The following is a 27774-nucleotide window of genomic DNA, read 5'->3' as shown; positions in this document are numbered from 1 at the left end:
TCAGGAAAAGAAATAGAATGGTATATCAGAAAATCTTTACTTTTAATTCAGAAGCCTAGTGTTACTATTTTTAAAGCAAAGTTGCCAACATATTATTTTAACTGGCCACCTGGTGGCAGCAAAAGTTATATTTCAAATAACAGTACACTGGATGGCAGATGGGAGGCTGTCAGCTAGACCTGGGAGGACAAGAGCCATCCCTGATGCTGACCTTGGGCCACAGACCTGAGGCCTGAAAGGAGGCAAGCCTGCCCTCTGTGGGTCAGTGGGCTCTGTCCCGAAGGGAGGGCTTCACCAGCTGTGATGGAACAAATCTTTCCTGGCATAAGAGATCTGAAAAAATTAATACCACTCCACCATCTAAAACCTATCTGCTCATTTCTGTAATAACAGGCTCCACTGTTCTTGTCTCGCACTAGCTTCTTCCCCACACAGATTTCAGTTCAGCAAAAATATGACCTTTTGCTGTTGGAACATAAAATTTAACGGCAATCTGTTAATATAATTAGTATAGTAATAATTCAGGGAATTCTAAGAATATCTATTTCCGCTAAAATTATATGATCTCTGCCTCTAGTCTCACTCAATATTTTAGTTGTTTTTTAAAAAACTTTATCATGATAGTCCGCTTACACAGCTGTACAAGTCAAAAACTAACAAACACTTGTAAAATTAGCTTAGAGAGAATTATATCATAGTTCCCTAGTTTATTAAATGTTTTTTTCTGACAGTACAGTCACACTGTCATTCAAATCCCAGCCTCTGCCAAGCCCGCGGGCCCTCTCTGAACCCTTGCAGTGCAGGGCCAGGCCACTCCCACCAGTGATGCAGTGAAGCTGGCATGGCAGAATTTTAGGATAAGAGAAATAGATATTTGGGTCATGAATTAAGAAAGAGTTCTCAAGCAGCGATCTCACTGACTGCTTGGCCTCTAAGGTCCTTGCTCATTAAAAATGGGATTTCAAATATGGCAAAAAAAAAAAAAAAATAGGTGAATGTAGATAGATGGTAGTTGGAAGTTCTCCATCCTATTCTTACAATTTTTCTCTAAGTTTTACTTTAAAATGAAAAGTTGAAAAAAAATGTATTCTTGTGCAGTATCTGACTGAGAGTGGCAGCTCACTCAGGCTGTGTCCACAGCAGCTTACCTAGCCTGACGGGTCACGCGGCTCCACAGACGCTTCCCAGAATGACTCTCTTGAAACACAACATGATTCCATCATTTATTTGGATTGTCAACACCAACAATTTTTTAAAATGTTATTTTGTATATAAAGGATTATGACAACCAAATGATTGTTTTTAAAAATAAAATTCATAGATTACTACTTACTCTATGAATTATACCAGCTGAATGCAGATGTTTAATACCACAAAGCATCTGGTAAAGAAGATAGGACATTCTTTCATGATCCAACTCCATGTGAATAACCTGACATAAGTTAGCATCCATTAATTCCATAACCAAATACCTGAGGAAGAAAAGGTCATTATGTATTTGAATATTATCCAAAGTTCCTTTATGACTAAATTTCATGAAACAATAACTTACTATCTCTGCACTGGCTAAAGTAAAGATAACTTGGTACAATGTAACTTTCTAAAAATTTTCCAAATAATATATAGTAAACTTAATGTCTTACAAGTTAAAAATTAAAAAAAAAAAAACTTTTATAGCATAGTAAATAGAATCTCAAACACACAAATTTTCCTACTTCTTACATTTTTTGCTACTGAAATCCTTCTTACCAGCCTACGACCATGCTGTTACAAAGTTCATATGGTTCATCAACCATAACACATGTACCCTCTGGTGGCAAATGCTGATAATAGGGGAGACTCTGCATATATGGGGCAGGGGACAGACTGGAACGCTGTACCTCCCGCTCAATTTTGCTGTGACTCTAAACTGCTCTCTACTACATATGTGTGTGTGTGTCTGTCTGTATTTTTTTTATATATATATATATATATATATATATATATAAAATATATATATATAAAATTTATAAATATATATATATATATTTAAAAGTGATCATAAAACAACAAAAAGAACACTTGGCCCCACCCTCCAACTCCCCCATTTTTTGCTCCCTTTGCAAGCAAAACTTCTAAAGAGGTGTTTCATGTGCTATCTCCAATTCTTCTCCTGCCCCGTCTTTTTTTGAGACAGAGTCTTGCTGTCACCCAGGCTGGAGTCAGTGGCGCATCCTGGCTCTTGGCTCACTGCAACCTCCACCTCCCAGGTTCAAGCGATTCTCCTGCCTCAGCCTCCCAAAGTGCTGGGACCACAGGCATGAGCCACCGGGTCCGGCCTCCACTCGCCCCATTTTTTTTTAGAGACAGGGTCTCACTCTGTTGCCCAGGCTAGAATACAGTGGCGTGACCTCAGCTCACTGCCACCTCCACCTCCCAGGTTCAAGGCATTCTCATGCCTCCGACTCCCAGAACTGAAAATTAAATACAAGAGAAAAAAAAAACAGCCACCATGCCTGGCTAATTTTTGTATTTTTGGCAGAAACAGGGTTTCACCATGTTGCCCAGGCTGGTCTGGAACTCCTGACCTCAAGTGATCCACCCACCTTCGGCCATCCAAAATGTTGGGATTACAGGTGTGATCTACTACACCTAGGCTTCTCCCATTTTTTTCTTAATCCCACTTGGATCAGGCTTGTGCAGCTGCCATTCTACTGAAACTGTCCTCCTCAAGGCCAATGATGGCTTCCATGCTGCTAAATCCAATGGCCAGTCCTACAATCCTAGCTGGTCCTGCCCTGTCCTATCTCCAACTTCTTGCTGTCAAAATGCCTAGGGACTGGTCTGTGACCCTCTTCTCTTCTCTAACCATACTCACATCTCCTTGGTGATCTCAGTTATAGGCCATCAGCTCCTAAATGCCTACCTTCAACTCAGACCTATCTCCTGAACTCCAGGCTCATTCCTTTGCCTGCCTATTTCCAATTCCACCTTGATGTCCAACAAGCATCTTGAAGCCATGTCCAAAACTGAACTCCTGATCCCACCCCCAACCCAGTTTGCTCTTCTCACAGCCTTCCTCATCTCAGTTGAGAGCTCCTTCATCCTTCATGTGCTCAAGCCAAAAATCTAGGTGTCATTCTCAATTCCTCTCTCTTATACCATACATCTTATCTATCAGCTAATACTGTGGCTCTATTTTAGAACCATTTCAGCATCCAATCTCTTCCTCTCACCATTAATTTTGCCCCTCTGGTCCAAACGGACCCTCCATGATCTCTTACCAGAACTGATGCAATAGCAGTAACTGGTATTTCGTGTCCCCACCCCTTACAGTGGGTTACCAACCCAGAAGCCAGCGTTATGCTTTTAAAGCAGAAGGCAGGTGAGCTCACTGCTCTGCTAAGACTTACTCTGACTTGCCTTAAAGCCAAAGACATCCTTACAAGGGCCTAGAGGTCCTACAGTGTCCACCCTCTTCTCTTCCCCTGCTCCCTCCTCTTGAGCCATGCTACCTCTCGATGGTCTTGGAAAACACCAGGCTGGCATCCACAGCTGTCCTGAGCCCTATCTGTTCCTTCTATCTCCATTCTACCTGTCCCCAAGTATCTATAGGGGAATAAGATACTTGTATGTATTGTATAGATACTTGTATCTGTTGTGTCCCCAACTTCTTTATCTCCTTCAAGGCTTTCTTCACATGTCACCAACTCACAGAGGCCGTTTCCCAGCCACCTTATTTAAAACTGCAGCCTGAAGCCCAACCCCCAGCACTTCTGATCCCCTGACCAAGCTTGACACTTTGTCCACAGCACTTAGCACATTTTAATGGAATACTCACTTTCCTCATTTATCATGTTGACTATCTATCTTCCTTGACAGCCTCCAGGGAAGCCAAGCATGCTAAGTCCAAGAGAGTGCCCAGCACACAGGGGGCAGTCAGATATTTGTTAACGACTGAACACACCAACAAATTTAGGATGAAGTTGGACATTATGCCTCTCAAAAGATTAATATTTCATTTCACTGTTAGAAACATGATTCTACTTAAGATTCTGGAAATACAGAATCTTTTTTTTTAGTAGTTTCACTCTTGTTGCCCGGGTTGCAGTTCAATGGCACGATCTCAGCTCACCGCAACCTCCACCTCCCAGGTTCAAGCGATTCTCCTGCCTCACCCTCCCCAGTAGCTGGGATTATAGGCATGAGCCACCATGCCCAGCTAATTTTGTATTTTTAGTGGAGACGGAGTTTCTCCATGTTGGTCAGGTCTCAAACTCCCGTGATCTCAGGTGATCCGCCTGCCTTAGCCTCCCAAAGTGCTGGGATTACAGGCGCGAGCCACCGAGCCCGGCCAAATAGAATTTTTTTTTTGAGACAGAATCTTGCTTCTTCCCCCAGACTGAAGTACAACGGCATGATCTTGGCTCACCGCAACCTCTGCCTCCTGGGTTCAAGCGATTCTCCTGCCTTAGCTTCCCCAGTAGCTGGGATTACACGCATATGCCACCATACTTGGTTAAATTTTGTATTTTTAGTAGAGACAGGTTTTCACCACGTTGGTCAGACTGGTCTCGAACTCCCAACCTCAAGTGATCTGCCTGCCTTGGCCTCCCAAAGTGCTGGGATTACAGGCATGAACCACTGCTCCTGGCCCAAATACAGAATCTTAAATAAAATTAGTGACTTCATCATTTCAAATAACACTCACAAACACCCGAACCCTAAAATCCTGGCTATGAGGGACTTCAGAAAAACATTTTATAATTCAGCAAAACACAGCAGTGACGTTAGTGATCCTTGTCTGCTCTGAAGAATTCTTTCCAGTCATCCTTTATCTGTTTTGAAGATGATAACCAATGAGGCACAAATAACTAAATATTACCATCAAATTTTCTAAATATTTTTCTGCAACAGAGAAAGTTATCTATTATGTCACAAAAATGTATTGAAACCTACATTTCCTAAGTATAAAAAGCAGTTACTGTCTTTTCTAGATGTTCATTTTTTGATGTACAGTGCATTACTGAATAAAAATGATACTTACACATCTTGAAATTCTTCTAGAGTTTTTTGTGGTGTAAACACATTTAACAAACTAATTATCTGAAAAGAGAAAATTAATTATACTTCAATACGTCAGATGACTACTTGATTACAAAAATTAGGTTTAATATTGTAATGTACTAAAACTGGGGAAAAAAATCACCGCAGAATTCAGTAATTATGATTACTGCTTTTACCAATTACATGGCATTTAAAAAAGTTAAACATCAATTAAAGAAAAGATGTACTTTTAATCAAATCACTTTTATGTGTCCCTAGTAACTTAATTATTACAGAATTTAAACACATAATCTATTTTTGAACATAAAAAAGTAGAAGTTATAGGTGAAAAAACACTAAATAAAAGAATGTGTTAACTCTGAAAACTTAAATACTACGTAAACATTTCTAAAAAGTTTTGAAATATGAAGGCTAAGCTCATGTTTTTGGCGTGATAAGGTGAAAGGCCTCATGGCATCATATGTTTACTTAAAGAGGGTTAAAGAGCTGATCCTGCTGCAGGCCTCCATCCTGGCACCCTGACATGGTTTGGGTGTCCCCACCCAAATCTCATCTTGAATGGTAATCCCCATAATCCCTGCATGTCTCGGGAGAGACCTGGTGGGAGGTGATTGGATCATGGGGGCAGTTTCCCCCATGCTGTTCTTGTGATAGTGAATGAGTTCTCATGAGATCTGATGGATTTATAAGGAGCACTTCCCACTTTGCTCCTTACTTTTCTCTCTTCCGAGGCCTTGTGAAGAAGGTGTCTGCCTCCCTTTTGTCTTCTGCCATGATTAAGTTTTCTGAGGTCTTCCCAGCCAAGCAGAACTATGAGTCAATTAAACCTCTTTCCTTCATAAATTACCCATTGGGTATTTCTTTATAGCAGTGTGGTAACGGACCTCATGATGTAAACAGCGAGTCCAATGGCTTAGGCATCAAATATATAACCTCAGTTATTTCAGATGACTGAGAGAAAGATGAATTATCCAGTATATAGGATTATGGTGATTGGTTAGTTAAGGACAAAAATAAAACTGCATCCATATTTCAATCTTTATACCAAGATCAACTCAAAATGGAACAAAGTTTTAAATCGAAAACATGAAATGATAAAACATCATAATATAGATAAACATTTATATAATCCTGGTATAGAAAAACCTTTTCTAAACATGACAGGAAACCTAAGAGATCTGATTGCATTAAAACAAACAAAAAGGCTGGGCACAGTGGCTCATGCCTGTAATCCCAGCACTTTGGGAGGCAGAGGCAGGTGAGAGAGACCTCGATCACGAGGTCAGGAGATTGAGACCATCCTGGCTAACACGGTGAAACCCCGTCTCTAATAAAAATACAAAAAAGTAGCTGGGCATGGTGGCACGCACCTGTAGTCCCAGCTACTTGGGAGGCTGAGGCAGGAGAATTGTGTGAACCCAGGAGGCGAAGGTTGCAGTGAGCTGAGATTGTGCCACTGCACTCCAACCTGGGCAACAGAGTAAGACTCCATCTCAAACAAACAAACAAACAAACAAAAAATAGGTGATAAAAAATCAGTAGGTCAACAACATAAATAATGTCAAATGGAAAAAAAAGTAAAGAGCAATAGTTTTAATATTAAAAAAAACCCTCCTACAAATGCAGAAGAGACCAGTAGTCCAAAAGAAAAATGGACAAAGGCCATAAAAATTTAATTACCAAAAAAAAATGAAAACCTCACAAATAAAAATAAAGTATCATTTATTATCTATCAAATTGGCAAAAGTAAAACAAAACAAAAAAAATCAGTATGTAGTGCTGGGGGATTCTGAAGTAAAAGACATTCTCAGATATCGGTTTTTTTTTTTTTTTTGAGATGGAATTTTGCTCTTGACGCCCAGGCTGGAGTGCAATGGCGCGATCTCGGCTCACTGCAACCTCCACCTCCCAGGTTCAAGCAATTCTTCCGCCTCAGCCTCCCAAGTACTTGGGATTACAGGAGTGAGCCACCATGCCCGGCCAATACTTTTTTTTTTAAGAGATAGGGCCTTGTTTTGTTGCCCAGGTGTGCCTTAAACTCCTGGCTTCAAGCAACCTTCCTGCTTCAGCCCCACAAGTAGTTGGGATTACAGATGGAAGTCAACGTGCCCAGGTTCTCAGATACACTTAATGAAAATATCAAACTAACAGTCTTCCTTGAGATCAATTTGTCAGTATATATTAAACCAGAAGTGTGCATACTCTGACTTAGCAATATTGGCCAAGAAATTCACCTGAACAAATGTGCAAAAATTTGGGAATAAGAATGTTCATTGCAGCACTGCTTATAATAGTGAGAAACAAAACAATCTATCCAATAACAGGAGGCTGGCAGTCTCTTAAATAAATTATTGTGCATCTGCGCCAGGCAGTCATTTAAAAACTGGCTTATATCTATGTTCATTAAAGTATATGAGGTCTATCAATGTTGCACGAGGAGAAGAGCAGGATGAAGAATAACTTGATTAATCTTGTTTATGTACTTGTACACACATATGCGTAAGAATGCTCACCAAATTGTTGATGCTAGTAATGTGTGGGTGGTGGTATTCAGGAGTTTTTGCTTTTTCAAAATATAGTTTGAATTTTTAAAAATAATACATATTTTTTGTAAACTGAAAAAAATTTAAATAGATAAGTAAAATAAAGCATGCATTAGAGAAATAAATTAAAACCAACTCCAGGCACAGGCTCAAAAGAAGGAAGCTCAGGAGTTTAAGACCAGCCTGGGCAACATGGTAAGACCCCACCTCTAGAAAAAAATTTAAAAATTAGCCAAGCATGGTGGCATATGCCTATAATCTCAGCTACTTGGGAGGCTTAGGTGGGAGAATCACAGCCTAGGTAACAGAATGAAACCCTGTCTCAAAAAAACAAACAAAACAAAACAAAACAAAAAAACAACAACAAAAAAACCCAAAGCTCCTTCCAGAGTTAACATTTTATAATTGTATAACATGGCAAGTTTATCAAGGTAATGCTCAGTTACCACTAGTAGAACATACAATGTGCTTGACTGAGCACAACTTCACTTTCTAGAAACATTATTTCTCCTAAAAATTTAGTGTTCTTTGATTTCTTTGGAGCAATAGCTACTCTAAATGTAACATCATCTAATAATATGTATTTGAGACTGAGATGTTATATACAAGGTAAAAAGCTACTTATAGAACATCTTTCCACAAAATATTTAGTTTCTCAATCTGATAGGTCAATACTGTTCCTCTTTTATAGAAACAGAATATCAATTGATACTCCTACTTTAGTTGAGTGACCTAAATTCCTATGCACCATAATGATGTCTCTTTCTAGCTTTAATTTCCTCAATGTTTATGAAGAATTTTATCAATAAAAAATAATATGTTAATAGCCACTTTTACCCTTAGTTTATCCTAGTTCTGAACTCATTGTATCTCCAGAAGACCCTAAAGATTATCACATTATTGACAATATGAAAGTACACAGACAAAATATATACATAACTTACATTTTTGTGATTGACACATTTTAAGAGGACTAGTTCACGATAAGCTCTCTTTGCATGAGTTTGATTCTGAAAAGGACGGCTTAGTTTCTTGACTGCAACATTTATCCCAAGAACTGTATCAAATGCAGCACTAGAATTAGGAAACATAATACACAATCCATTAGAGTGGTTTTGGATAATATAGCAATGCCAGAATGTACACTAGATATATTATCTTTTTAATGAGTAACAAGGAAAAATCTGCTTATTTACATTCAAAGTCTTGCACATATGAAGAGCAGAGTGAGTTGGCTAAGACTACTGGATGGACTAACTCCTTTACAGACACACATTTCAGTGACAGTTAAGATGGGGTTCAGCAATCCTTCATACACCAAGTTTTCAGAGTTTAGATTACATTCAAAACCAGGTAATTTAATAAAGAGTGCATAAAACCAGTCAAGAAATGAAATCTTCAGTTTAAACATGACAAGAAGTTGGAAAAAAAGTCACTGTTATCCCATCTTAAAATGTAAGTATATTTTGGAATATCACAATAGAGGAAATGGTTGAGTTCATGAGAAGAATACAATAAATCTAAATTTTCTCAGACAACAGCATCTAAAAAGAAAACAAGCCAAAATTTCAGTGTAGGGGGCTCAGTCACAGTGGTGGGGAAAACCATAGGGAAAGGACGACAAACTTTCTGAAAGGTTGGAAGGTTTTGCGGAGCCCCAGGGGAGAATAGCTGAAGGCAGTTGTTCTCTAACCCTGAGGCAGAGGGCGAGGAGTAAGTAAGTGCAAGTGAGTAAAGGGGAAGTTATCTTGATCAGGCTTGTTTGTTTGAAGTTGTCCAGGACCTGACCTTTGAACATCCCCTCACCTGGAGAACAATAAATGTTAACTACCTACAGATTGTGTTTGCTCCAGGCCTTTGGCATTGTGCCTGCCCTAAATAAAAGAAAGCAGCTGCAGCTTCTGGGGCTGCTCTCTGGCCACAAGAGCCAGGCAGTCACCTAGCTGCTCTTACACTGCATACCTGTGTCTGAATACTCATTTCATCCGCAGGCTAGGGTCTGCAGGACAGACTCAGCATTTCACTTCATGGTAAATGCCCAAGATACAAAATCTGTAACGTAAGCAACTGCTATATAAAGTCCTTTTAGAAATATCTCCTCCTACTACTATAGCAAGAATAAAATTTAGAGGCTGTGTTTGCAGCATCTCAGGTTTCCTGTTCATACTGTGTTCATTTTCCTCCAGAAAACAGACATGAAAAATCAAGTAGCCTGACTGCACATTTTTAGGTTTTAAACTGGTACTAAATAGTACCATGGGTTAACAGCTACTAAAGGCCACCTGAGAACCTAAGTACTGATTTAAATACTGTTTCTATTTCCTTATTCTATTGAGTTTATAACATTGATTACATTTATTCTCTTTTATTAATGCTTTTTACCAAAAATCTTGAACTTACTTCAATCTATTTTGAAGTTGAAAGCTGAATGCTGTAGCATTTGGTTAAGAAGCTATCTTACTTTAATTCAGTTCATATTATGTGTATGTCTATATATGTATGTAAATTCATACGCTCATATGCAAATTGTGCCATTTATATAAATTATAAAATGATGAGGATACATCTGTTTGTGAAACAAGTCATTAATATAAGTGTACCCACATATGTATTTATATTTACATATTTCTCAGACTCAAGAATTTGAAAACAGGCCAGGTGTGGTGGCTCATGCCTATAATCCCAGCACTTTGGGAAGCCGAGGCAGGCAGATCTCTTGAGCCCAGGAGTTAGAGACCAGCCTAGGCAATATAGTGAAACCTGGTCTCTACAAAAAATACAAAGATTAACCAAGTGTGGTGGCGCATGCCTGTAGTCCCAGTTACTCAGGGGACTGAGGTGGGAGGATTGCTTGAGACTAGGGGTCAAGACTGCAGTGAGCAGTGATAGGTGACAACCTGGGTGACACAGTGAGACCCTGTTGCCCAAGGTCTCAAAAGAAAAAAAATAAAATTTGAAAACAGATACACTTTTTTGGTCTCAAAAGTTTTTGTCCAAAATTTCAGTTAGATAGGAGGAACAAGGTCAGGAGGTCCACTATGCAATATGTTAATAACAATGTATTATATTCTTGAAAATTGCTGAGAGTATATTTTAAGTGTTCTCGTCACAAATTTTTAAAAAGTATGTGAGGTAATGCATATGTTAATTAGCTCAATTTAGCTAGTCTATAATGTATACATATTTCAGAACAATATGCTGGACATGATAAATATATACAATTTTTATTTGCCATTTAAAAAAAGTTTTTGGCTAAAACGAGCCAAATGGACCATGTCTAAGCATCTGAGTGGGCATAAGCTTCCCCACTTCTAGCTCCAGCTCCATGAGCAACTACCTTAATTATTCCTGGTTTTGGTTATTGTGGTCACTTAAAGAATATATTTTTATCAGTATGTCTTCATTTATCAACTTTAGAAATGATCTATTTACTCACCATTATGAAAACTGAGTAGTTAGCCACTTCCTCAAAATCCCCAATACCTATTTTTTTTTTTTTTGTTCTGCTTTTTGGGTTTTCCCTTGGTTACCTCTTTAAGTAATATGCCCAATCTTCATGCTTCATCAACTGTGAAGGGAATGTCTTAACTCCTGCATATGGGAAATGAGACTATTCCATCCCTTTCTCCTCCATTTATCATATATTTATAACTAAGCCTTCTGTGTTTCTTCTTTAGGATGTGTCTAGAAGTTGAAAATCAAGACATGGAGCATAGAAGTGTGTGTGTGTGCACATGTAAATATCATTAACTGTCAGAGCTTACATTTCATTTTCTAAAGATCACATGGCTCTTGCTGCCACTCGTCAGAGGGTGAGACTGTTTCCAAAATCAAGGACAAAGGATTCTCTTTTCTTACATTTCATCAATTGCTCAAACATCGTGTCCTTTTTGTTTTATAATTAGACCATTTTTTCTAGTTTCCCCCCATTTCTAATAAATAATAATTTATTAGATTTTATTATTATTTTTTTTACCAATAAAAAATACCAGTTTTAGCTTATCACTAGTATTTTCTAGCTTCTTACATTATCTGTTGTTTGGCATCTATTCTACATTATTTGCAGACACTCTTCTAGGAGATTCCTTAAGGCCTGCCATGCAGCCACCATCCTGGGATTTCTTTTTACAGCCCCCACTCCTTCTTGTATTACGCTCTTGTATTGACTCTCTTGCTGGAGGACCTCCTCAAGGAATTTCCTCAGAAAAGGTGCATGGAAGATAAGACAGTATTGCTCTGCCCTCACCCTTGATTGATAATGTTTTCTGAGTTCAAAATCAGTTTTCTGGCCAGGCACAGTGGCTCATGCCTGTAATCCAGCACTTTGGGAGGCCAAGGCCAGCAGATCACGAGGTCAGGAGTTCAAGACCAGCCTGACCAACATGGTGAAACGCTGTGTCTACCAAAAATAAAAAAATTAGCCGGGTGTGGTGGCATGCGCCTGTAATCCCAGCTATTTGGGAGGCTGAGGCAGGAGAATCACTTGAACCCGGGTGGCAAAGGCTGCAGTGAGCCAAGAACACACCACTGCACTCCAGCCTGGGTGACAAAGTGAGACTCCATCTCAAAAATAAAAAAAAAAAATCAGTTTTCTGTGAGAACTCTGAAGGTACTGTTCCACTGATTTCCACACTGAGTACTGCTGGTGAGAAGGCTTATGCCTGATACTGAACTGATTCCTTTGCTTCTTTTTTTGTTTCCCAGCTCAATGATTTATCAGTCATGTTCTCTCTGTATCCCAAAAGCCTCTCTCACATCCCCAACTAATTACTGTCCTTCCTGTCCATCAGTGATAACTGCTCCTGACATGTACAATAATCACCTTCTTGCTTTACCAGCTAAAACATGCACCCTGGAGCCCCCAGTTTATTTCTGCCTGTTTTTTGAAATCTTCTGTGTCTGACTTCTTTGGTTCAATATTATGAGCCTCATCCATTGTTGCTGTATGTAGCTATAACTCATTCCATCATTGCTATACGATTCCTTTGCATAACTATATCATATTACATTGATAAATATTTCTATTGTTTTTAGTTTTCAAACAATTACAAAAAAACATGGTCATCAATCTTACTGTACACAGCTTTGGGTCCCGTGTGCATGTGTTTCTGATGAGTAAACAACTAAGAGTGGGAATGTATCCATTGTATTTTAGTAGATAACATCAAACTCTTTGCCAAAGCAGTTCTACGAATTTGTAGATCTGCCAGCAGTGCATGAGGGGTCATATCTGAAAGCTGCCTCTGGGTAGTTCCACATCCTCACCAGCACTTGGTATCACCAACAGCTTAGTTTCTAACCATTCTGCTGAGTGTGTGGTGGTATTTCATCACAGTTTTAAATTGCACTCTCCTGAGTGCAACATCAAGTACTTTATCCTGTTTCTTGGTTATTTGGGTATCCTCCTGTGACAACCGATTGACTATTTGTTTGTTATCTTCTTGACTGTTCTTAACATATTCTGAACAAGAGATTTTTTTCTTCAGTCATGTATCTTCTCAAATTCTAAACTCATCTTTTCAGTTTCTCGATCTTTTTTGATAAACAAAATTTCTTAATTTTAATAAAATTTTATCAATCTTTTATGATAATTTTTTTTTAATAGAGATGAGGGTCTCATTATGTTGGCCAAGCTGGTCTTGAACTCCTGGCCTCAAGTGATCCTCCTACGTTGGCCTTCCAAAGTACTGGAATTACAGGTATGAGCCACCACACCCAGCAGATGTTTTTAATGTTATGTTTAAAGAAGTCCTTCCCTACTCCAAAGATCATGAAGAAATTCTCCTATATTAATCTTCAAATAGCTTTACTGGTTTTATGTATTTACAGCAACTCAACTGAGGTTGATTTTTGTGTATAATGTGAGGTTGGGTCAAATTTCACTTTTTTTCATATGAATATTCCTATGTCTGTTTATTTAAAAGACTATCCTTTCCTCATTGCTCCACAAGGCCACCACTGTCGTAAGTCCAAAGCCCACATGTGCATGATTCTGTTTCAAAGTTCTTCATGTATTCCTTCAGGCCACTGTTTCTCCTTGCACCACACACCACCATCTTGATCACCAGTTTTCCAGTAAGTCTTCCCATCTGGCAGAGGGAGTCCTCCCCCCTTATTCTTAATGGGTGTCTTCACCATTCTAGGGTTTTTATTTTTACATATAAATTTTAGAATCAGTTTGTTCACTTATTTAAGACTGTTGAGATTTGATTGCGATCACTCTAGACAAGTCTGAAAATTGAACTTCAGGGTATTAAATATTCTAAATCATGAAAATCAGATATCCCATCACTATTTCAGTTTTCTTTATTTCTTCCAACTTTTTTTTAGCTTTTTGTATGCAAGTCTTTCACATTGTTCGATTTTTTCCCCCTAGATAGGATAATTTAAAAGTTTTTATCCTATTTTAAATGGTATCCTTTTCAAATTTTCATTTTCTATATGCTGCTAGTATATAAATATGCAGTTTTGTGGGGAGGGGTGTATATACTGACCCTGTATCTTGCAAAGGGGCTAAACATACTCATTAATTTAACAAAAGGCAGTTTATCCAGGTGGGCCTAATCTTAACACGAGAGCCCTTTAAAGGCAGAGTTTGCTCTGGCTCATAGAAAGAATAGGAAGTCAGGGAGATGTGAGTCACAGGAAGGATTGGGCATGCCATTTCTGCCTTTAAGATGGAGGGGGTCACTTGAGAAGGAAAACAGGCAGCCTCTAGGAGCAGACAGTGGCCCCTTGCTGAAAGAGATCAAGAGATTGGGAACCACAGACCTAGAGCTGTAAGAAACTAGACTCTGCCAACAACCTGAATGAGTTTGGAAGCAGATTCCTTCCAGAACCTCCATCTATGAGCCAAGGCGAGCCCAGCCCAGTCGAAATCTTGACTTCAGCTTTGTGAGATGCTGAGCAAAGAACCCAGGCAAACCCACCCAGTTTCTCAACTACAGAACTATGAAATAATCAATGGGTGTTGTTTTAAACAACTAAGTTTGTGTTAATGCATTATGCAGCAAGAGAAAACTAATACCTCTCTTATGTGCTCTTCTACTATTTTTGTCTCTGCAGCTTTCATTCTGGATATTTTTTGCCAATCTATCTTCCAGGTCACTAATTCTCTCTTCAGTTATATCTAGTATGCTGTTAAACACATTAAATTCACAATTCAATTACTATAGTTTTTATTTCTAGAATTTCTATGCAGTCCTTTTAAAAAAAGCTTTCATTTCTCCACCCAAACTTTTCATCTTGCCTTCATCACCTTGCTGTTTAGAAATGTGGATCTAATAATGCCTATATCTCCTCCTATGGATCTGCTTCTTTTGTCTATTGTTTCTGCAGGATTTTATTCATATTGTCATATCTCCTTGTGTGCCTAGTTATTTTTGATTGTGTACTGGGCCTTGCACTTGTAAAATTATTTGTTTTATCTAATATGTTGTCTTCCTCCACAAAGAATTTAAATTTATTTCTACTAGGTATCTGGGGGCACTAGCAATTTTTGTTTACCTCCATACAAGTTCAGCAAATGAGATGATAATCTGAAGCTGAGTGGCAGTGCCTATATAAGGGCCAATCTCTGAGTTATCTTTACTTTTAGGAAGCAGCCTTCTATTGGTCCCAATACAAGGCAAAAGAAATTCACTAAGCACTATTAGAAGGCCCTGAACTCTAATCCCTAACTCCTAGCCACAAGGCAATCCAAAACACTACTCAGTCTCTCAGCAGCCCCTTCCAGAATTTTCAAATGCCCCCAAGGAAAAGACAGCCCCATATGCTGAAGCTCCCCACACTAGGCTTTTGTGTTTCCCTAGATCTTGACCTAATAACTCTTTACTAACTTACTGGCTTTCTAGGGGCAAATGCGAGCATGGGAATGTTGGAAGAAAACTGGTACAGTTGTTTCATAGGCACACTTTTAATTAACAGCTCTTGTTTTAGCCACTCATTTCATTCTCTTTTTCTTTATTGTCATCTCTATGCCCACAGCCTCTTTAGAGTTTTACTATAGCTAGGTTCTCTTCCTTACACAAATACTCCAGCTACATAGTCTCACTATATCTGCTGTTTTATCTGTATCACAAGATTCAAGCTACTTTCTATATTTCACAAGATTCAAGCTACTCTCTATATTTCATAAAGTTGTTAAAACTCTCTTCCACCAATTACTGCCCTCTTGTTATCTTTGTATAGGTGTTTGAGCCATCATGCTACATGAGAAGTTCCAAGCCACTCATTTTACAGATGAAAATATTAAGAACCATAAATAGGCCGGGCGCGGTGGCTCATGCCTGTAATCCCAGCACTTTGGGAGGCCAAGGCGGGTGGATCACAAGGTCAAGAGATCGAGACCATCCTGGTCAACATGGTTAAACCACGTCTCTACTAAAAATACAAAATATTAGCTGGGCATGGTGGCGCGTGCCTGTAATCCCAGCTACTCAGGAGGCTGAGGCAGGAGAATTGCCTGAACCCAGGAGGCGGAGGTTGCGGTGAGCCGAGATCGTGCCATTGCACTCCAGCCTGGGTAACAAGAGTGAAACTCTGTCTCAAAAAAAAAGAAAAAAGAAAAAACACCCATAAAGAAACTGATTTGCCCTGGTCACAAAGAACTCTTGCTAGGAGGAATAGGGCTGGACTCAGAACTCAAGTCTCCTGAATCACAGCCATCCTATGCCTCATACCATATGTCTCCTTTATCACAGAAATTTTGTTGTAAACATTGTTATGCTTTTATTTATTTATGTTAATAGAAAATAAAACAATATTAAGAACCGGCCAGTACTCATGGTTGTACAGAACTTGAGGAAACAAAATGGAATAAGCTATACCAATTATTTCATGTTAAGGCTGTAACTGTTACTTCTAAGTACCGCCAGACTTAATATTAAACACTTTTTAAAGGTTAAACATTTCATGGGATGGTTTCATAAAACAAATAATCTTTACCATTTTGTCCAAACAACTTGAGATTTTTGAAGGAGAAAGAAAAACTGCATATATGTATGAAAGAACTGTATACACGTTTTCCCAATAGAGCTTCAAAACCTTAACGATTATTTAATTTTACTGTAACCTAGTTGATATTTATGAATACTAAAAAATTTTCTTTTAAAATTTATTTTAGGCCAGGCACAGTGGCTCATGCCTGTAATCCTGGCACTTTGGGAGGCCAAGGCAGGCAGATCACGAGGTCAGGAGATCGAGCCCACCCTGGCCAACATGGTGAAACCCTGTCTCTACTAAAATACAAAAAATTAGCCCTGCGTTCCAGCTACTCAGGAGGTTGAGGCAGGGGCCTTGCTTGAACCTAGGAGGCGGAGGTTGCAGTGAGCCAAGATGATGCCACTGCACTTCAGCCTGGTGACACAGCAAGATTCCATCTCAAAAAAAAAAAAAAAAGGCCGGGCGTGGTGGCTCAAGCCTGCAATCCCAGCACTTTGGGAGGCCGAGGCGGGTGGATCACGAGGTCAAGAAATCGAGACCATCCTGGTCAACATGGTGAAACCCTATTTCTACTAAAAATACAAAAAATTAGCTGGGTACAGTGGTGCGTGCCTGCAATCCCAGCTACTCAGGAGGCTGAGGCAGGAGAATTGCCTGAACCCAGGAGGCGGAGGTTGCGGTGAGCTGAGATCGCGCCATTGCACTCCAGCCTGGGTAACAAGAGCGAAATTCCGTCTCAAAAAAAAAAAAAAAAGAAAAGAAATTTATTTTAAACTTATTTCCTAATAAATTTTACTAACATTTTTAAAGGAACAAAAACAAAGAAAATCAAAAAACCAAAGACAACTATAAAAACAATTCAAAATTAGGAGCCAGAATATTTTCTTCTGGTTCCAACTCTTCCATTTAATCCTGTACAAGTCACAAGTCCTGCCTGTTCTTCATAAAGCTCCAATTTAAATAGAAGATTAACTAGTTGTATAAACCACATAAGCAAATGTAAAAATACATGTGCTTGTGAATTAGTTTCCTATTGCTATTATAACAAATCACCACAAATTTACTGCTTTAAAGCAACACAAATTTACTATCTTACAGTTCTAGAGGTCAGAAGTCCAAAATGCATCTTATGGGTCAAGAGGTAAGCAGGGCTGCGTGGTTTCTTCTGCAGGCTCATCTGCTCCCTGCCTCTCTCAGCTGGATGGAGACTTCTTGTTTTGCTTGGCTGTGGCCCCACATCACTCCAAACTCACTCTGTCATTACATGTCTGACTATGACCCTCCTGTCTCCTTTTTGTAAGAAGAACCCACCCAGCTAAACCCAGGATAAAACTCCCATCTCAAGACCATTAATTTAATCACAGCTGCTAAATTCCTTTTGCCATGTAAAGAAACATACAGATTCCAAGGATTAGGATGTGGACATCTCAGGTGGGGCCATTATTCCGCATGCTACACCCCCAAAGAATCACTGACAGATGATTTTTCAAGTATAATAAAAACTTGTCACTTTTGCTTCAGTGACAAAAGGAAGTTTCAGATCATCAAATCAATTAACTATATAATGGCAATGTTTTAATATGGAATATGATAGAAAATCCAACTCCTCTTGTCAAAGTGTTAGCTAATCTATTGTTGGGCTTATTTTAGGAAAAGCAAGCTTTTTTTTCTTTTTTGAAACGAGAATGTGCCATAACCAGATTATTTCCCAATTCTACTTTGTGCCTCATAGGCTCGTGAAGGATGGAGAGAAAAGATAAAGGGGGAAAGGAAGCTAAAATCACTTACAAAGTGTTTACTTTCCCCTATTAGAACATAAGATAGGAGGATACCATAAAACTGAAAGTAAGTTATAGCTATAAAAATTGAAACTGTTCTTGAATATCACAGTTGTCTTATAGAGATAAATACAATTAACTGAAAACTGCTGAATAGGTGTTTAGTGAATATTTGTTCATTATTACTTAGATTCTAAACAGAAGTTAGGTCAGAGTCCTTGTCCTATCAAAGTATCAGTGGTTCAAAGTTTTCAACAAGTCTCTCCATGGTACAGGCAATAAGGTCCCAAAGGCCCACATCTTGTTTTGGTCCCAGGCCTACCACTAACACCCTGTGAGACGGGAGAAGCAAGTGAGCCTTCTTAGTCCTTCATTGAACCACTGATGCAGTGAGGGTTATAGTGGAGCTCATGGTGATTCTATAACATACACTATTCACTTTACTACCAACCTTCAAAAGCAAGTGAATGATATGTCAGCTGGGATAAATGAAGCACATATTTAAAATGGTTACCTGTCTACAGCCACAAACAACTCCCCAAGACCTCTGACATTTCTCCCTTCTTGCTCCCTCTCTCCTTTCTCTCTCTCTCTCTTGAGTACACACACCAAATTATCTGTGTCAAATTATCATCTAATTCCAAATAGGAGATGGATTATGAATCAAAAGAATGTTTCATTGTTTACAACTTTCCATTACCATCAAAGTTTCCTAATTTGAACCATCATCCATTGACTTTAAAACTTCTTCTGGCACACTGGATTTAAGTACCAATACAGCATGTATCATTGGGAAGTTAAGATCACCACTACTGCAGATGCAAGCTGGGCATTCCTTCCAAACAGCCCCTTCTCCCTCCTTAGTTTCTCAAAGAAACTCTGGACTGCAATTTTCCTCTTAGTTCCCAGGGCCTTCAACCCCCTGGGCTGAACTGCTTCCCTTATCATAGGTCTCTGCAACAGAGGATCGGTTAGAAATCATTGATAAAGATTCTCCAAACCCAACATCTCTATAAGTAAACAGTAACTTCTCTACCAGACCATCCAAAAGAGTTTTCTTTTATTTCAAATCCCCTCTGTCTACTAGCTGTAAACATTAGATGTTTAACTTCATCACAGTTTCTTTAGGCGCAAAGGTAATCTTGTTTTCATTGACCAAAAATAAAAAAAGAAAAAGAAAAAGAAAGAAAAATGTTCTGCTCAGAAAAATAAGGGGTGAAAAGTGTGGGAAGTGCCGATAACTGCAGTCTAGGAAACATGTGAAGAGCTTTACCTTGAGCTGGCCCGTGACGTCGCAGCAGCTGACCGTCTTACCATGCAAGAGACTAAGGTTCAGGGTCAGACTAATGATTCTGACGTCCTGGGCTGGACACACAGTTGAAGTGAGACACCAAGGAAGAGATGGCCAGCCCAACCCCTCACACAGCATCCCTTTCTGGTTAATCCATGGAGTGACAATGACACTGACTGGCCTCATCCTGCCAATGAATGGCAAGGCACTGCAATGATGGTGCCTAGAAATGAACAGGAGTGATTGGGAATAAAAGGGGGAGGGGGAAAAGGTGGCCATGATGAAGAAATGAATAAAACTCAATTTTCTGTTACAATTCACTGTCATCCCTATTACTCTGATTTCATAATGACAGGAGAAATTAAAAAAATGAAAGAAAAAAGAAACAAAAAAGAAAACTTGCTACCTATTTAAATTCCTGCAGCATTCTAATAATATAGGTTTGTACCCTACAGCCTGACCACAAAGAACTAGAGCAAGCAGTTGATTCAATTTAGCTCATAAACCTATAACAAAGAATTTTTTTTTTAAATCATCAATGTTTCTAAATTCTGACGCTTTAGTTTTACTTTTTATTACAGCAGAAACTCAATCCACGCTATTAAAACAGACCATACTTACCAAACAATCCCTTGGGCCCCAGAGCCAATCGATTTCAGCTGCTGGTAACGTTTTAGGACGGTGAAAGTTGAGTCTGCCACTTGCACACTGTAAAACTGACTGTCACATTTACTGTCACTCATGATGTAGTGTCATGCAATATTCTGAAGGGCTGGCAAGTTTCAGATTCCTTCAAAGAAAAACAGAATGAACATGCATTCTCACCGAAAGTATACATATACAGTTCACTTAATAGTGTTCCAAACTTATTGGTATATAAAACAATGTGGCTGTAAGTTGATAAAGTCAATTTGACCAAGTTCTGAACTTGAGCAAGACACACAAAAAATGCAGACATTTCAGTGGTACCAGACCATTATGAAAGGAAGGAATTCTGAGGCCCAACAAGACCATATTTTAAGGGACTAAACTAGAAAATAACCACCTTTGGAGAGAAGAATTTATGCATTACTACTGGCTGTGAAAAGACTACATCATTCTATGCTTCTCATCAGCTTCCCCTCTGTGGAACCATTTATACCCAGCTGTCTCAACTAGAGATGGGGGCATTGTTTCAAAATGATCACTTCTAGAATGCCTGAAGAGAAGTAAATGGGCCAGTCTTCTGCTCAGTGTATAGATTCAGGTTGAAGTGATGAACCAGAAAGCAAGATTCATATGCCAAAGTAACAGGCTGTTAGAGGCTTGGTGACATCAGTGTGCTGTGTGTGCCCAAGCGTGTGCTCCTGCCTCAGGAGGTGGGGCCCAGAGCTGGCATCAGCTGGCACAGCCCCAGAGTCCCACATCACCACCAGGCTTCAGGGTAGATATCTGTATATGAAGAACTCTGCTGTGACCTACAGTCCATAATATTAGCAGTATGAAGTCTATTCACTATGTCCGAGTGTAGACCAGCAGACCCAGAAGAAAACAGCTTTTCTGTGGTTAAGGCACAGGTTGAGATTCCTACTCTGTAGGAGCCTGGATGATTTTCTACAGAAAACAAGCAAACAAAAATTGGTGAGTGGTTCCCAAGCTCTTGTCTGATGACGCTTATTTAAAACTCAGCAAGTTATTTATTTTAGTCTTTTAAAACTATATAGCCAACAGGCCAGGAGCAGTGGCTCATGCCTGTAATCCCAGCACTTTGGGAGGCCAAGGCAGGTGGATCAGAAGGTCAGGAGCTCAAGACCAGCCTGGCCAGCATGGTGAAACCCTATCTCTACTAAAAAAATACAAAAATTATCTGGGCACGATGGCGTGTGCCTGTAATCTCAGCTACTCGGGAGGCTGAGGCAGAATTGCTTGAGCTAGGACCTGGAAAGTGGAGGTTGCAGTGAGCTGAGATCATGCCACTGCACTCCAACCTTAACTACATACAGCGAGATTCAGTTTTTTGTATTTTTTTCTTTTATAAAAGGGGCCTGGGTGCGGTGGCTTGTGCCTGTAATCGCAGCACTTTGGGAGGCCAAGGCAGGGGGATCACAAGGTCAGGAGTTCGAGACCAGTCTGGCCAACACAGTGAAACCCAGTTTCTACTAAAAATATAAAAAAAAAAATTAGCCAGGTGTGGTGGTGTGTGCCTGTAATCCCAACTACTCAGGAGGCTGAGGCAGAAGAACTGCTTGAATCTGGGAAGCGGAGGTCACAGTGAGCTGAGATCACACCATTGCACTCCAGCCCAGGTGACCTTGCGAGACTCCATCTCAAAAACAAAACAAAAAAAACAAAAAAACAACTATCTAGCCAACAATAAAATCATACAGGCAAACAGGTAAACATTCTATATTTTTTAAGACTTTAAGTTTTCTATATCTCCGTCAAATCCCTTGCCTTTATGTTCTAGTATCTAATATTTAACGTCAACCCAATGAGATTTTTGTGGTGATGATTTGTATTTCAACACAATGATGTCTAGGACTTTCCTTAAACACTGAAATAAATGGATTAATAACAAATCTAAATAAAGAACTGAGTCAAATTAGTACTTTCTCCAAGTGACCACTACCCCCCAGTCTTCTCCCCACCCTCCAGGTGGTGGCTGCAGCGTGGCTGCTAGTCTTACCACTCCTGCCGAGATGTGTTAGCATGCTGGCCAGGAGTGACTCCAGGGACACCACACCACTTTAGATGTTGAACAAACACAGCTGCTCAAATAACCCGCACAGCAGGAGTATCTGTCCTATGTTACCTGGGAGCAATCTACCTAGGGCTGAGTGAGCTAGAACACCTGCCTAGGCCACACAGCTGTGAGAAGGGGACTCAGGAGCTCCCCAGGCTGGCAGGTCACTGTGCCCTGAGCTGCAGGAGGTGCAAGGCAGGTCCGTCTTGCTCATGGCATCTCACACTCCAAGGACAGAAGGACAGGAAGGTGCTGGTCTTTGGGACAGCATGAGCATTCAATAAACCTTTGCTGATCTGATTCCCCACAATGATGCTCCATTTTACTGACATCTAAAGGTTAGCTTAATTTTCTAAAGATTAACTTATTTACAGTTTGCAAGAAGCTGAAACAATTCCACTCAACATTTAGGGGGTGCCTTTATGCAAGAAAGTGGTAAGTATTGCAAGAGATATGCCATAGTCAGCTAGCAACCCGTCTTGAAGCAGCACGTAATTCACTATTTGGGGGAGAAGTGTGAGCAATGAGTCCATTATCTATATTACAATACAAGTTACAATGAGGTAAGAGTCATATAAGCAAAATGTAAAGAAAATCAAAAGACAAAAGAGATCCTACCCACTGGCAGGGGTGCAGAAGACAGGGATGGCTTCATGGAGGAGGCGGCATCCGCCCTTAGACTGTTTTGCCAGAGATGGACAGTAGAGGCACAGAGCTCAAACTGACTGTGTCCAGACACGGCGAACTGCTCAGCTTGGCTAGCAGGGTACAAGTGCAAAGGATTAGAGACAACTCAGCAAAAAGGCAGGCACCCTGCTCTACTAGGGGGTGGCTGTTCCTCTGCCATGCTGTAAACAAACCAGCAACATGGTCACTTGCAAACATTTACTGAGCACCTACTGTGGATGATGAGGTACCAAGCCAGGACACATTGTCTGCCCTCAGTGAGTGCACACTCAGGAAGAGGCCCTGCATACCAAGGGTCCTAAACCTAGTGGGATAAAGAAGATTTGGGGGAATGAGGAGAAGCAGCATAGGTAGAGGCATATTCGGAATGTGAAGTCACTAGGGACTTTGCTGGGTAGAGGGCGAGTGAAGCTGGAGAGAGAAAAAGAGGCCAGATCACTATGAGCTCCAGAAGCCATGCAGAGACATCTGGCCTCAGTCCTGAGGGCTGTGGGAGCCGTCAAAGCATCAGAGTTGCGGCACACGTGCTGAGGTGCTCCAGGATCCTTTCCTCCCTTCTTCACTTTCGTAAGAGAAGCCTCCCATTCCTGCTGGATAAATAGCTGCCCAACTAGAGATGATGCCTGACAGCTTTCCCAGTAGCCAGGTATGGCTAGATGACCAAGTTCTGGCCAATAAGATGTGAGTAGAAGTGATGTATGCAACTTCCAGATCACTTTTATTATTTTTCTTTACAGAAAGCTGCTTGCCTTCCAATCTTTCTCCCTTGCTGCTGGCTGATGGATCAGCTGTCACAGACCTAGAGATAGAAGTCACATGCTGCAGATGTCAAGTTGCCCACCAGCTGGATTCTTCAACAACCTTGTGGCACACAGCCACTCCCCATTCAGGACCCCTTGCCCACTCTGGGACTGACAGATCAATCTCAACCCTGCTGACTAACTTGGGAACTCTCCCTGCTACAACTGCTTGCAACTTACACTTGGACTGTGACAATATTAGACTATCTTCTTTAAATTTGGGGAGTACATTCAATCATATTAGATTTTAGAATTATTAATATAATTCCATCTCAAGATTTAAAATAGTCCAGGCACGATGGCTCACACCTGTAATCCCAGCACTTTGAGAGGCCAAAGTGGGCGGATCACTTGAGGTCAGGAGTTTGAGACCACAAACATGGTGAAACCCTATCTCTACTAAAAATACAAAAATTAGCCAGGTGTGGCAGTGCATGCCTGTAATCCCAGCTACTTGGGAGGCTGAGGCAGGAGAATCACTTGAAACGGGAGGTGGAGGTTGCAGTGAACTGAGATCATGCCATAGCACTCCAGCCTGGGCAACAGTGAGACTCCATCTCAGGAATAAAAAAAAGAAAGATTTAAAATAATTCTAAAATTAAAATAAGGTGCCCTTATTAGGCAGAATAAAAAAGTCGCCTCAGTGAGAACCTGTCAAAGCCACCTTCTCTGTCAAGCTTAGGCTTTCTGAGAGCGAGAGAAAGAACCTCAAGGCCATCTGAGAAAGTATGTCATTCAGCTATTCATGAGTTGACGCTACTGAGATATTTCAACAAAATGGACCATCAACTAAGGCTCAGAAAACACTTTTACAAATTGGGAAGTACAAGAATTCTTCAAGCAACCACATTAGCAATACACCAAACCCTGCATTCTCTGCTTCCACTTCCCACACCAGCCGGTGCTGGCTCTTCCCCCTCAGCTCCCAGGCTATGCTGCCACTGTGCGACCAGCACAGGGCTCCCTCTTTGCCATTTGGACACTCAGCAGCGCCCGCCAGGCTGTTCTGTCACAGTCTTTGTAAGGTCTTCCTCCTTTCCAGGTTATAAGTGCCTCAAAAACTGGGAGGGAACACTATAAGGAGGCTTCCTGGAGGAGGCAAGACCTGAGCTCAAGTTTTTCACAGTATCAACCAAGGCATGAGGAAAGAGGCACTTTCATACACATCAGTGGGAGCTGTGAAGTGGTAAAACATTTTTTTTGGATGGAATATAGATAATAGTTAATAAAAATGTTAAATGCACATCCTAAACTGGCAAATACAATTCTATAAATGTATCTGACAAATATGTGTGTAAGTATCCAAACATATTTGTGCAAGGATGTTTGTAACACTTCCTGAAACAGGCAAAAAACTAGAAGTAATCTAAAATGTACACTGTGGATAGACTGAATAAATTATGGCACAAAAGTACAAAAAGGCCATTTAACAGAATGCAAGGACTTTATGTATCAATGTGGAAAGATGTCTAAGATACAGAAAGAAAATACAGCAAATTGAAGAAGAGAGCACATAATGCCTCTCTATGTAAACACACACGCACACACATACAATGCTAGCAAGTGGAGAAATAGTGGGAAATGAGAAACTGTCACTCTTCCCATTATAACTTTCTATTCTGTTTTTCTAATGTACATATTTCAAATTTAAAAACAGATTAAACAAAAATGTTAAATGAAAAGCTGCAGAATGATTATTTGACACATGTATGGAAGACGGGCTTGAGGCAGATAAGGCTTGAGAGTGGGCCTGGCTCTGAGGTACACATTTATAAACACCCTCATAACAACTAGTGAGGAGCATATTACTATCCTCACTCTGCAAATGAGGAAACTGAGGCTTAGAGACAGTAAGGAAGTTGTCCAAATTCCCAGTATGGCCCAGATTTGAATTCAGGTGTGTTTCACAATATTCAAGTTCCTCCCAAAACACCATTCTGATATCCCTTTAGAAAGTGAAGCCATGTGTACATGGGCTGGCCAGGACCAGAACACAGGCCTGCACATTTCATCCTGCTGACTTCCCCTACCAAATCACTTTTTCTTTTAATAATGACAACGATTCAGTGATCCACAGACTCAAGTGAACCTTTATTCATACTAAAGCTTCAAAATACCCAGGACATGCGATATTTAAATCAACTGACTGCTGTGATTAAAAGCAGATTCTCACAATCACCCTCTGTTTCATTGCTTGCTGCCAACATTTTTTCATTAAATTGTTCTGTTTTCCAGCTGGGCACGATGGCTCACACCTGTAATCCCAGCATCATGGGAGGCCGAGGTGGGAGGATCACTTAAGCCCAGGAGTTCCAGACCAGCCTGAGCAACACGGTGAGGCTTCATCTCTATATTAAATAATAATAATAATAATAATTTTTAAAGTTGTTCTGTTTTCCTACTGTAAATCTTATGAAAAATAGCTTAGTATAACAACCTTTCTTTGATAATCAAGAACCTTGTAGCTCTCACGACAATCCTCTGTAGTTCTTAAGCCACAATACAGAACAAGTAGCATTAGATTATCACCTCACCCACTGTTGGATCCACAGGATGCTGCAAGGATCCTCACCACCAGCCCTGCTTCCAGGCACCCAGGCCTGCCTATTTGCCCCTCTCTATCCCCCACCCCCAGGGCCCTGAGTAAGGGCTTCCCATCAGTCCTTGGACCCAGTGACAGCAGAAGCATTCTCCCAGTTCCCATTCCTGTGACTTCCAAACCACTGCACACATGCCACTTTAGAAAGAAAAATCACTTCATGTGAGAATCTGTATACAAATGTTCATAGCAGCTTTATTTTTAATAGCTCAAAACTAGAAACAACCCAAACATCCTTCAATGGGTAAACAGTTAAACTAATGGCTGTACACCCATACCATGAGATACCACTCAGCAACTACTGAAACATACCACAACTTGGGTGGATCTCAAGGGCAGTATATTTAACGAAAAAAGTCAATCTTAAAAGGTCATATGCTGTATAACTCCATGTATATAACATTCTTGAATGGACAAAAGTATAGAGATGCAGACTAGATTAGTAATTGCTGGCGGTTATGAATGGTGACGAAAAGAGGGTGGTATGGCTGTAAGGGGGTAGCAAAAGGAGATATTTGGGATAACACAGTTTTGAATCTTGACTGTGATGGTGGTTACATGAATTTTCACGTGATAGAAAATGACAATGAACTGTATACAATTGTACCAATGCCAAATTTCCTGGTTTAGATACTGTACTATAGTTTTGTAAATATATAACCATTGGAGAAAGCTGGGTGAAGGGTACTGGGACCTCTCTGTGCCTTTTTCGCAACTTCTTGTGAATCCATAATTATTTCAAAATACGGAATTGAAAACAGAGAGACTTGTTGAAAATATGCAGTGATCATACCATTCTCCCGTTTGAATTCCTTCAATATTGACTGCCTGCCTTGAGAATAAGATTCAGTTCCCTAGCACAGCACAGTAGATGGCAGTCCTCTGGCCCACTCTTGAGCAACATCAAATCACCTGGGATCAGCAGATACACCCAGCTACTGCACACCTTCAGGCCTCTGCCTAAGCTGTTCCATCTGCTTGAAATGACTTCCCTCTCTTTTTTGTTCTCCTGGTCAACCTTCATCCTCCTTCAAAATCTAGTTCAAGCACCTGCTTCTCTTACATGTTTCCCCCCTACAGCCTTTCCCTTCAAACCGTGCAGGGCATGCCCCCATTTTTGCCACTTTCCCTGCATTCTTTTTAGATTGCATTGTGAGTCTACTTACGCTTCTACTCTTTAAGGACAGAAAATGTGTCTGATTTATTTCTCAATCCTTTGCTGATTACACAGTGGGTGCCCAGTAAATGTTTGTTAAAGACAAAGCTAAATGGGAGAATACATGTGGTGGGGCAGCTGGGAGCAGTGGTTAAGATCAGGACATTGAATCCGACTCCCAGTGGGTCTGCTACTTATCTGGGTGATGT

The 27774-nt window shown here is 40.2% G+C and overlaps 1 protein-coding gene across 7 annotated transcripts in view; it reads right to left on the bottom strand.

Moving 5' to 3' along the window:
• MAPK9 (mitogen-activated protein kinase 9) overlaps positions 1–27774 on the bottom strand; it is a 53036-nt gene that overhangs the window by 21172 nt on the left and 4090 nt on the right. For 4 of the 7 annotated variants that reach the window (XM_064376613.1, XM_064376609.1, XM_064376612.1 and 1 more), the window contains exons 2-5: positions 20223–20391; positions 8534–8663; positions 5027–5085; positions 1334–1472 (exon numbers count right to left, since the gene is read on the bottom strand). In XM_064376613.1, coding sequence (XP_064232683.1) covers positions 1334–1472; positions 5027–5085; positions 8534–8663; positions 20223–20344 — 450 coding nt within the window. In that variant the 5' untranslated portion in view covers positions 20345–20391. Of the gene's footprint in view, positions 1–1333; positions 1473–5026; positions 5086–8533; positions 8664–19583; positions 19825–20222; positions 20392–22941; positions 23050–27774 lie in introns of those variants that run through there. The other 3 variants (XM_064376611.1, XM_064376610.1, XM_064376608.1) reach the window with 2 other exon arrangements.

The sequence above is a fragment of the Aotus nancymaae genome, unplaced genomic scaffold (genome assembly GCF_030222135.1).
Source record: "Aotus nancymaae isolate 86718 unplaced genomic scaffold, 86718_ANA_hifiasm-v0.15.2.pri h1tg000015l_1, whole genome shotgun sequence".
NCBI lineage: Eukaryota > Metazoa > Chordata > Mammalia > Primates > Aotidae > Aotus > Aotus nancymaae.
Note: the sequence above shows the minus strand (reverse complement) of the source record. Positions and strands in the feature narration are given on the sequence as shown.